This window comes from Nycticebus coucang, chromosome 13 (assembly GCF_027406575.1).
Source record: "Nycticebus coucang isolate mNycCou1 chromosome 13, mNycCou1.pri, whole genome shotgun sequence".
In the NCBI taxonomy this organism is placed as follows: Eukaryota; Metazoa; Chordata; class Mammalia; order Primates; family Lorisidae; genus Nycticebus; species Nycticebus coucang.
This window is the reverse complement of record NC_069792.1, coordinates 12,300,029-12,312,129: the sequence shown is the minus strand read 5'-3', so window position 1 is coordinate 12,312,129 and position 12,101 is coordinate 12,300,029. Positions and strand designations below refer to the sequence as shown.

Sequence of the window (12,101 nt, the reverse complement as noted above, 5' to 3'; positions counted from 1 at the left end):
GATAGCCGTTGTGATTCCTTCTACGGCATTTTAAAAATTCCGTTCAGTGCAGCAGTTTCCTACTCAGTCCAGGGACTGGGCCCTCTCTCAGAGTGGCACTTCCCTCGGTTGATTGCTGGTGAAGCAAAATTAAAAATTGTTGAATTTTGGAGCAGTTATCTTCTTACCCTTCTCCTAAGTTTTATGTTTTCTGAGAGAGCAGAAACAAGACATTTGTTCTGTATAACGTCACTAATACTGACACAGAGTGGTTTCAACCTACGGTGGTGAAAATGTGTGCCGTCAACTAAAGGTTGTTCCAGGTTATAAAATGACATTGTATTTGCTAATGGCCAAAACATAACTCTCAGTGCCCTGCGGTGCAGAGCTTGGTTAAGGGAAGCATCCTGTGTCTTGGTGATTTGGGATCTGGTGAAAGTAAGAATTCTAAAGCTGCAGCAAACACGTCCTTAGACTCCCACTGTCAGGAGCCACCCGAAGACAGACCTGCAGAGTGAATGAATGAGTTCATTCCTTCATGCCTTCCTTTCCTGTAGAATTCCTTCCCATTTTCCTTCCCTCTCTCTAGGCTTCCCTCTCCCCCTTTTAGCATCCCACTCTCTCCCTCTCTTTTATCTAAAAGACACTGTCAGGTGTTGACTGGGTATCAACACCTTGAAACCAGGGCAAGCTCTGAAAACAGAGAAACCAGTATCTCTAACCCACTATGGATTTGTTCTTCCTCACCTTTTGAAACCTTTCTTGAATATATTTATCTCTTTTACCTGACACTAAATCTCAGATATGTGATGCATTTTACATCATCCTGAAAAAATAAAATTTATGTGCTGTGGGTTATACCTTTGAACTCATAATCTCACCTAAATAAGCATAATAGGAGGCAGAAAGTCTAAAGTATAGTCGTATTATACGATAGAGTGAATTTCTTTTTCAAGAAGCGTTAATAGACTGAAGATGTGTGTCAGATTTGCCTTTTATCCCTTTCTCTCCCTTCTGATTTAATGAGCTGTACCGAATGGATTCCCTTTTCTTAACCAAAGTTTATCACGATATGTTTCTGTCTGTATCCAAGATCGTTTGTAGAAAAACTAATACAGTAAGTTTATATTTTTCTTCATGTTGATTTTTTATTTTTGAATATATTTATCAAAATTGTTGATAGTTTCCTTTCTGGGTTTTTGCTACTTTCAGTTTCATGAGACTGGCTTTATAATGGTTCCGCAGAGATTGCCACATCTGTGGTTCTGCAGGCTCCTCAAGTTGGCAGCACTGCTGGCCGCCCAGGCCAACGGGGTGGGGAGTCCAGCCCTTCCCTGACTCTCCCCACCCACTCCCCACATATAATATCCATTCACTGGGTCAACACACATTTATAAACACACCCACACACAGACACCCCAGCTCAGGAATGCTAGTTCATGTAACAGACACAGAATGTGCCCTCACGGAATTTACAATCTACCATCAGATTTCTAATTTCTATTCCTTTTACCTTTCGAATATCTTTCAAACCGTGTCTCTTTTTCACCCAGGCACTTACGACTCACGTCTAAACGAGGACGGGCTTGTCCTGCCCTGGCTGGCTCGCCTCTGAGCTCCACCCACACTGAAGCACAAATCTGACCTCCCCTCCGCTTTGATTTTTCCCTCGTTCCCATTGCTCACGGCTGTGCTCTTCAAACATGTTTTATTACCTGCCCTTCAATGACAATGCACATTATAAAAGTGGCAAAGACTCAAATCAGTATTAAGATGAAATGAAATATTTAAAATACCTTTAAATTTTATTTAACTGCCAAAAAATCTTTTTACTTTCATTCAAGAATGAATATTTTAGTGAGATCAATGTGCAGTGCTGTTTATGATTATAGAATTATTTTAAATCCTAGTAATATGTCTTGCAAAGAATTGGTACTGGCGGTAGAAATGTCAGCTGTCCCAGTTTGTTGTCTGTACCACGTGTGTGCGTGGAGCATGTACTATGTATATAGAGAGGGAATGTTGTAACTTCACTGTGACAGCTGACCTTTGAACAATGTGGGGGTTGGGGGCACTGACCCCACCTGCAGTGGAAAATCCACCTATCATTTTTGACTCCCCCAAAACCACCAATAACCTACTGCTGTTGACTAGAAGCCTTCCCAGTAACATCAACACTTGGTTAACATGTCCCTCCCACACTATATGTATTCTCTCCAGGAGAAATGTATTAAAGACAGGTTTTAAAAGGGAGCAAGAGAAAAGAAAATGTTATCAAAGTCCTAAGGAAGAGAAATTATAGTTCCCATTCACCGAGTAGAAGTGGATCATTGTAAAGATGGTCATCCTCTTTGCCCACATGTTAAGACTAAGGAGGAGGAGGAGGAAGATGAGGCTTGGCCTCGCGCTGTCGGGGGTGATAGGGGTGGGACACCTCTGTGTGTAGCGGACCTGTGCTTCCTGTGTAGTGTAAGCCCTTGTTGTTCAATAGTCAACTATAGCTTCAGTCTGGGTTGCTTAGAAGTGGTATCATACTACTTGTCGTTTTTTAAGGGTCTGCAGATTCTAAGGGGATAATGAATGCAGCCTGTACGTGCACAGTGCGCCCACAGGTACACACGGGAAGTCTGGTGCTGAGGGCAGGGAGTCAGCAGGGAGGTCGGCGGGCAGGTGGCTCTGGCTGTTGGAGGCCCCCTCCTCTCCCCCAATAGCGCAGTCGTGAGTGTGACTCACCGCTGACCACCATGCAGATGAGAGGAGAGCCGTGGAGCTGGTTTCATTCTAAATGTTATATTTCAGACGCAGATATAAGTAGAAGTGTTTGTAATGTCTTTCTACCCCCCAAGGGATTATATTGCACACCACACTAAACAGGACCCTCTGTGATTGGGTCTGACATCCGCCCTCTTCTCCAGTCTCCTCTGTCACCTTTTGTTTGTAATTTAACAGTATCCCCTTTTTCTCTTCCTGGCCTGTGATCCCTTTTCACTCACTTCCTATTGTTCACTGAATGCCTTCTCCTTACCATCTTCCTGTTCTTGGTGAATTCCTGTTCATCCCTAAGTAGCTTTTGGACCTTGCCACACCCAGCCTGCCCCTGGAGGGATCTGGGCCACTCCCACCCCACCCTCTGCAAAGCCTCAGTGGTGGTCTGTGGCTGCACTTGGTGTCTTCATGGTCGTCCTCTGCTTGTAAATCTGTCTCCTCACTTGCTTAATAGCCTCCCAAGAAAAGAGAGTGGATCTCATTCATGTTTTTATGTCGAGGGCATAGAAGAGTTCTATGTGTTCTAAAATGTCTAGTAAACCAATCAGTTAATTACTTGCAATGATGGCCCTGTGCCTGCAGCGGGCAGGGGTGTCATCTGCAGAGCTGAATAATTATAATGATCCCTGCCTGGTTGTGCTGGCAGAACCCAACTCCCCTCAGTTGAGTTTAATTCCAGAGGTGTGTGCTGAGCACCTGCTGAGTGTCTAGCAAGGGGGCAGTGCTGTGGGAGCTGCAGAGAAGCAGAGTCTGGGATTCAAAGACCCAGCTTAGGGAGTAAGGCCCAGCATGCGCCCAGCCACACAGTTAGCACAACTTTCTCAAGGGCCTGCTGCCTGCCAGGCACAGTGGATGGGTGGAGAGTGAAACAGACAAAATGCCCAGAGTCTTAGTGGAGGTAACCTCAGATACAATAGGGCAGGTGTCTTGAGTGCTGTGAAGGAAAATGAGTCAGGATGCAGAAGATGGAGAGTGAAGGACTAGTGGGAGGGCTCCATTTAGTAATGGGACTGGCATTCAGAGCCACAGCTCAATGAGATGCTGACCTTCAGGCATAGACTTCCTTCACCAAGGCTAGGACGTGTGCCATTTGGATGTCTGGCAGAAGAGTTTGAGCCACAGGAGTACTGTGACTGTAAAGGTCCTAACAAGGGGGCTTTGACTTATTGGGAAGGCAAGAAGGAGCCCAGCATGCCTCCTGGGGGAGAGAGAGCATCAAAAGAGGAGGCCAGAGAGGTGGGAGATGGAACAGAGGAGGACGAGTTCTGATCCAGGACCTGCGGCAGTGACTTTGAATCTGTGTGCCATGGCATACAGGTGTGTCATGAGAGGATCTTAGGTGTGTCATGAAAACTTTTAAAGATCACCCATTAAATTATTTCCAAAAGAATTTCAAAGCACAGTAAGTATATTAGCTTTTTAACCTTTCTTTTTTGATCAACATCATTTAAGTGTGCCACAGAAGTTTAACTATAGGTTCCAGTGTGCTGGGAGATAAAAAAGGTTGAAAAACACCAGTCTAAAGAGTTCACTCAGGACCCCGTGTAGAGAAGGGACTGCAGGGGAGCGGGGCTGGGGGTGCATCGGGTGGGCAGTTAGGAGGTGCCCGAAGAAGGCAGGGAGAGATGCTGAGACTTGGACCGGGGAGGCAGCCATAAAGAACATGACAAGGTACTAGTATTTGGAAGATACTTTGAAGGCAGTGTTGGCTGGATTTGCTCACGGATGACATGCCAGTCTGGACGCAGCACTGAGTTTCAGCAGTGTGTGTCCTGGAGACACATTCGGGGTATGGTGTGCGCTCCCTGTGATCACTTTCTCCTTCTGTGTGGGGGCCCTGTGGTGGCTGGGATGGCTCTTTTTCTGCTCAGGCTCAAGGACGAAGCAAAGGTTTGGGAGATGTGTCTTTCCTCTACACGCACCCAGCTCATACCTTGACCTTTCTCTTTGGTTCTATAAAATCCTTTGTTTAAGCAGTTTGACAAGTTGAATGCTACTGTTTTGATTTCTCATTGCTAAAATTTAATTTAGAGGCATTTTGCATAATTTATCTTTAAATCATAATAAATGCATATAGTAACAAATGATGGTGTACTTTGTATGAAATATTTACCTGGGTTTTATCACAGACTGTTGGATTTGCTCACCACTTCATCCTCAGTGCTAAAAACAGTCTGGGCTCTCAAGAAGCTTTTGTTGAATGAATGGATTGTGATATATTTACAAATGCAAAACTAACTACATTTTCTCTTAATGAAGGCAATTTATAAAGCATGTGTAGAAAATAATGTCTAATAACCATTCAGAGTTGTCTTCAAGTATAGCAAATTTAAAGCAATTTTCCCCAGATCACTAAAAAAATGTTGAGGTCATATCAATTGACAGATATTTTGCAGTTTTGCATTATTAAAGCAACACTTTAGTAGTTATTGCCTTTTCATTCATTTCTTCATTCTTAAAGAACTATTGTGTAAATGTGAACAGCCTATGGAGTTAAAAGGGGTTGCTTAGGTCTAATGAAATTGCCACGAGACCAAAGAGCGTTTTAAGCTGTAACATCATAATCCAATCCAGGTCCAGCCAAGTTAATTAAAATCTGTTTAGACAGCCATTTGTACAATTTGTAGTCACTCACGCTGGCTCCTTGTTTTCTTTGAGTTTAGGTTCTGAGTGTGACACCTAATGACGGCTTTGCTAAAGTCCACTACGGCTTCATCCTGAAGGCACAGAACAAGATTGCCGAGAGCATTCCCTATTTGAAGGTAGCTCTCACTGCGCCTGCTCTCTTCCACCTTCCAGTTCCTTTGAGTCGTCAGCTCACCCTTGGTGTGCCTGGTAGTGTGACTGGAGTGCACCTGGAGTCATCCATCCTTGGGGTCTACGTCTGTGACCCTGCTGTTTGTGGCGGTGTGAGCCTCCTCTGTAACTGCCAGATGTCACGATATCAACCATGGGAACAGGAACTACTTGGAAAGATTTTATGGAAAAATGCCTAAAACCGGAGTTGTTGTTTTTAAATGGCAAAGGTGGACAAAAATGATTGCTACACTAATTTAAAATACAGACAATGCATTAAAAATTGCCTTTACAAGTTAATTGTTGTCTACTGAGTCTACTCTGACCAGGACTCTTGGCTACCTACACAAGGTGGGGCAGTGAATTCAGCCTAAATAGGTCAATCTCAAAGCTTATCTGATAGCTCAAAATATTTGGATGAAAATACACTGTTACTTTCTTCTCAGATCTAATTGAATCCTCATTAATTCACCTGAATCACGTGTAGTCCAGCCCAGGGCCATTCAGTAGAACTTTCTGCCACCATGGTAGTTATTCTTTATCTGTATTCAGTTGTATGAGTGGCCACTGCGTACCTTAAATGTGGCCACTGCAACTGAGAAAGTGAATTTTTCATTTTACTTCATTATAATTTTAATGGTGACAGCTGCCAACTACCATGTTGAACAGGTAGCTGACTGGATAGCTGTGAACTCTTTTCTCAGTAGCAGCTTGTTTCATTTCCATGATCTCTTTCTTTCACAGGACTTCAATCAGTGATCTCAAGTAGCAACCCACAGACTGCAAATAGCTCGTGTGTCTTTTTTGGCCAGCACAGCTCTATTAAAAATAATTTTAATTGCTTGCCTTATTTGAGAATCTGAACATTTATGTAATCATGCAGACTTCTAGTTTCTCTTAAAAGGTTGAGTCTGGCCTACTTCTCCACCCCTGGAACTGGGGGCGGCTCCCCTTCAGGGGGATTTGTACTCCTGGTTTGTCCAGGCTGTCACTGCACTTCTGAAAACCTCACAGTCCCTGCCAGGGCCTTGCGGACATGTGGGTTTCTCTATCGAAGTGTCCCCTTGCATTTTCTCTGGCACTGGAGAGCCAAGCAGTATTCTCCCTGCTTCAGAGATGGAGACCATGACTACTGGGTTGGTTAGTTTACAAGCAAGGACATTGGAGTGTTGGTCAGCCAAGGACTCTGGTGACAGTTCTCCTCCTGCCCTGGGTGATGCCACTTCTCCCCTTCCGTCCATCATGGGACTTTTGCTACTTTCCAACATGATGTAAATAAAATTTCTTCCTAGTGAAATACAATAAGCTTCATGTGAAGAGGCCTCAAAGATACAGATTTTTAGAAAGAAGTCTTTGGTGTTTTAGTATTTTTGACTTTTCTTCTTTTGCATTTCTAAATTCATACTCTTGCTCTAATATTTTATTTCTATTTTCTCTCTCCCTTTTTTGTGTTATAAATCTACTTGTTAGTCCTGTGGGGGAAATGGGAGCATCAGCTAAATATTTTACAATAAGAAATTATTTAATATAAATGACATTTTAAAAGATTCCAGTCGGCTTCAATTCTTCTATATGTTTTGTAAAAATTTTACAAAGATCCTTTTAAAAGATAAGGACAGGTTTGTTTTGAGCAGAAAGATGTAGGACTTGCGATTGGGCTGCTGTCGTTTCAAACATGAGCAGTTCAACATTTTGGTTCAGGAATAAAAAGTCTCCAGATGAAACGTGGTCAGATTTGGAAAAGAAAATAAATATGAGAGCTATCTGACCAGAGAAATTCTTTCAGTTATTGAGTTACAATTGTTCCTGCAAAGAAGATGCACAGAGTATCACCCTAATTTCACAGACCACACTACTGATGATCAATGAGAGATGTAGGGTTAAATTTACTTTTCTGACCTCCTTTTTGCTTTTGCATGGCAAATGTTGAACAGTAACCTCATTGCTAACCTTTAATATTGAGATGTATATTTCTGGTTTCTAGATTTTCCTATGTATGTCGTAGGAAAGTCTATGTAACTCAATTAATGAAAACTGGTATTTAATTCTTCACAAATACTAACATTGTACTTTCTACAGGAAGGAATAGAATCTGGGGATCCTGGAACCGATGATGGGAGATTTTATTTCCACCTGGGAGATGCCATGCAGAGGGTTGGGAACAAAGAGGTAATGGGGTTTGTCAACGTCTTGTTCTCTCTAACAGAGGATGGAGTTGGGGGACTAAGTACTTTTAAAAAAAAATTACAATTGAGAAAACATTTTGAGTATACACTTTTGAAGGCAGTGATTTAAATTATTTAGTCTTTATGTTTGAAACAACCCAACAACTCCAGCTTAATCATATAAAGCATTCTGGGCATGGTGGTACATGCCTGTAATCCCAGCACTTTAGGAGGCTGAAGTAGGAGGATTGCTTGGGGCCAGAAATTCTAGATTAGCCAGGGCAACATAGCAAGACCCTGTCTATAAAAAAAAAAAAAATTTAAATGAGTGAGGTGGTGCTACATAACTGTAGTTCTGGCTTCTTGGGAGGCTGAGATAGGAGGATCTCATGAACACAGAAATTTGAGGCTGCAGTGAGTTATGTTCATACCACTGCACTCTAGGCTGGGGTCAGAGTGAGATTCTGTCTCAAAAAATAAAAAGTCTTAGGATTTGGCTTTTATAGTTTCTTTTAAGAAATCAGCTATGTAATCGTAAGAGTAGTCTCTAAATTGATATGTGCTGTATATATATATATAGAAAAATAGACATTACCTTGGAAAAGTATTTTTTAATAAAAAAGTCTCTGAAATTATTTAAATTTTTAAAAATATTTTAACAGGTCTCCTAGATTCATTTTTGTTTTATTTGGGGACTTTAAAAGTAGTTATTTTTAGAATGAATAAAGTAAAATAAAGAACCTGTCTTTATTCAACTGATTCTAATGGTTAGTTATGTAACTTACCCTCTGAGATATTAATGCCAAGTTTAAGATGAACACTGTGGCTGTAGTAATGTTAAGTACTGACACAAAAAATGTAGTAGCTAAAACAAGCTACATGTTTTCTTGGTGATGATTGCCTTTTTCTGAGTGCAACCTCAGCTTCTGCAACCATAACATTGGATCATTAATCATGATATTCTGTGTTGTATATTTCTTAACTCTTCCACAACCTATCATGATTTACCTGGTGCCGCTGAGTGTCGAAACCCACCTCTCCTGTCCTCCTCCATTGCAGGGGTGCTAGGCTGGGCTGTCCTTAGAGTCATTGGATAAAGGGTAAAATGAGACCCTACATCTTTGTAACCATTGCATCCCATATTTGTAATAAAGTGACATCTAAGGATAACAGTTTCAGGAACATGGGACCAGCTAGACAATGTGAGTTCAGAGAAGCACAGAAGTTTGTGACAAGGAAATTACCTGCTAGAAACATGCACCAATTGAGGGTAATAGAGTTTTGGATAATTGACACTGTTTTCTTGGCATATTTCTATTTATCTTTACCTTTCCCCTTCTAACCTACCAATCAGTCAGCTAAAATAGAATGTACCATTAGAAGTGAAGAGAAAGAAGGGAGAAATTGCTGATGAGTAACCATTTTTGCATCTCTTTGTTCTATTAGATATAATGGCTGGTACTTCCTTTGAATGAGAGTGATAAAAAATAACTACATTATCTAACACTGGATGAATGTTTATGTCTGATTACTATAAATATAATTGTTACCAATTAATTTATTTTTGAACATTTCAGGGCCCAGGGCAAAGACAGAAGTCTATAATTTATCTCACAACTTCAAGGGCAAAGAATTCACTGCTAAACACTTGTTAAGTTTTGGGATTTGAACCTATGGGACCGGTCTACTATTTTAATTATCATTAATATGCAAAATGCAGCACAGTTCTTGAATTTCAAAAGCTCACAAGGAATCATTCTTATTGAACAGAAACAACCTATAGAAACCCCATTTTGATTCATTCTGTGTGCGTGTTTATTAGGTTTTGAGTGTGAATTGGATGTCACACTCTGAGTTTGCATCTTGGGAAGCAAACACCCTTCATGTCTTCATGGGCAGAGCACTGCTCCAGCTCTGGAAGAGGATGGACCCATGAAAAGCAAACCAATCTTAACACAATAACTAATAAAATGCCAGGAAGGCTATGTTAACCAGTGTGATGAAAATATGTCAAATGGTCTATAAAACCAGTGTATGGTACAGCATGATCGCATTAATGTACACAGCTATGATTTAAAAATAAAATAAAATAAAAAAGAAAAGAAAAGCAAACCCAGGGCCTCCGTGCTGCAGAGGCTGCCAATGAAATGGGTTTTGAGCCCTAGATTCAGTTAGTGTGGACAGGCAAGGGAGGAAAACAAACTGTACTAGTTGTGCAACAGTTCAGCTTCAGCTGTTCCTGATATTTCCATAATTTCCAAACCCACATTCTAGCTAGATCTAGTATCCTCCTCCAAGTCCCAGTAAGTTCACATGTCTGCTGCCTGCATGGTGTCACTGCATGGATGTCACAGGGAAAAGTCACTTGTTTTCTCTCATCTAATGATACTGCCAACTTCCCAGCCAGCGGTGTTGATGCAGCCTCCCCGGGTCTTTGATATCCACCCAGTCCCTGCTCACTCGGTCAGTGTTAATTCCAGCCTTTGTTTTGTGCCCCACAGCGGTGGCTGTAGGAACCTGCCTGTTGTTTATTCAGTCTCTCTTTTAGGGAATGTTATGCTCAAAAAACCTGCTGCGGAATAAAATAAAGTGCTATTTCTATGTGCTAACATTTACAATCCTCCCTAGGCAAGTTGCAGCCAGCTGTCCTCCCCGGAAGTGTCTCCTGGGCCCCACTGGATAGCATGCTCCCAGCCGAGCAGACCAGCGGGGTCACATCAGATAGGCCACAGCACAGATGTGGCCTGGGGTTTTCTAAGTTGGAATATTTCAACGTACTATTTGTGTGTGTGTGTGTGTGTGTGTCTGTGTGTGAGAGAGAGAGAACCATATATAGCAATAATTTGAAGAAAGTGGAGATGATGTTCATATAAAAAACATTTAAGAAGGTGGCCCAGGTGTTCTTACTGTCTGTTTTAGTATTCCTGATTAGACATACAATATTCTGGATAAGATGAGTAATAGTGGAGGGAAAATTTTCAGCAGATTCTAACTCGAGTATTGATTTTCTAGCAATTTTTATTTTAAAGTAGTTTAAATGTTTTAAAAAATATAGCTAAATTCATTAAATCCCCTGTGACAAACATCCTTGAAGGTGATTAATTTTTAAATTCTGATATATCATTTTCACAATTTTATTTTTCCCCCAAATTGAATGGCAGGTGGGTACAAAATTAAGAGTCCTTTTTGATGTAGTCGTAGACTGGAGTGTCAGAAAAAGACCTTAGTGACAGTTTGAACATGCAGTTGTAAGTACAGCGACTTGCCCAGGCATTCAGCATGTTGAGGGACTAGCTCTAAAATATTTGCTTTCTGATTTTCCTATAATAACTTTTTTCTCACTCTTCTAACAGAATGTCAGGTCTTTAAAATACATTGCTGATGACTCAAAAATTAATGGACTGTCAGATTAAAAAAACAATCTGTTGTAATTAAGATTGTCGGTCACTTTTACACTGAAAAGTACAGGAAATAAAATCCTAAATTTGACTTGGACAAAAATAACCCCCATAGATAAATGCTAGCTTTAAAAAAGAAAATAGACAGCAATTAGCCATTTAAACTTTCTAGTTTTTAAAGAAGTTCTGGCTATGACTTACATGTATTTTAAGGAAAATAAACAAGCATATGCCTTCTTAATTTGAGATATTTATGAGAAAAATAAATAAGAAAATCATTTTTGATGATTTTCATGCAATGATAGAACAAGTTGCCAGGAGCCCTGGATTTCAGTTTCAAAAGATTTAGCCTTTATTAACCTCAGTTTTAACATTTGTAAAATAGTGATATTTGGGGTTATTAGAAAGAGCCAAAGAGATTCCACGCGTGGAAGCAAGTAGTGAATGTGAACTGCCTTTACACGTATGAGGTGGGACTGCTGGTGCCCTTTGGTTTTCTAATGGAAAAATTTCAAAATCATGAATTTTAAAAGACTTTTAAAGGTTAACATTTTTTATGTCTAAAGTATATCTGGAGACTTTTGAAGAAGATATTCAAGTTGATAATAAACGCTTATTTTATTAATAAAAATATATTTGAAATCACTCTTCAAAAGTAATCATTAAATCCTCCATGCAACATCAGAAAGGATAATATTAAGTGCATAACAAGGAACGCCAGGCATCCCAAGACAAGGGCGCGTGCCCCTTGCAGGAGGGAAGGGACACTTGGGGAGCATATGGCTCGGACGTCATTTGAAGGAGCCATCTGGAGCAGCCAGCTGTCCCTGAAAAGGCTAGTCTTGGAGGCAAGTTCTCACATGTTACTGCTAGCCTTAAGCCACAAATGTTATCACTTATAGCTAGAAAAAAATACATTATGAACAAAAATTCCCTTCAAAAAAATCTAATATGGGCTATCACTATATTTATTGCCAACTCAGAATAACATTTCCCT

General features: G+C 40.7%; 1 protein-coding gene across 5 annotated transcripts in view; it reads left to right on the top strand.

Annotated features, from left to right (window-relative positions):
- The window catches only part of ASPH (aspartate beta-hydroxylase), a 230,019-nt gene that overhangs the window by 180,428 nt on the left and 37,490 nt on the right, over positions 1-12,101 (top strand). For all 5 annotated transcript variants that reach the window (XM_053558393.1, XM_053558390.1, XM_053558394.1 and 2 more), the window contains 2 exons: positions 5,409-5,507; positions 7,621-7,710. In XM_053558393.1, coding sequence (XP_053414368.1) covers positions 5,409-5,507; positions 7,621-7,710 — 189 coding nt within the window. The remainder of the gene's footprint in view (positions 1-5,408; positions 5,508-7,620; positions 7,711-12,101) is intronic.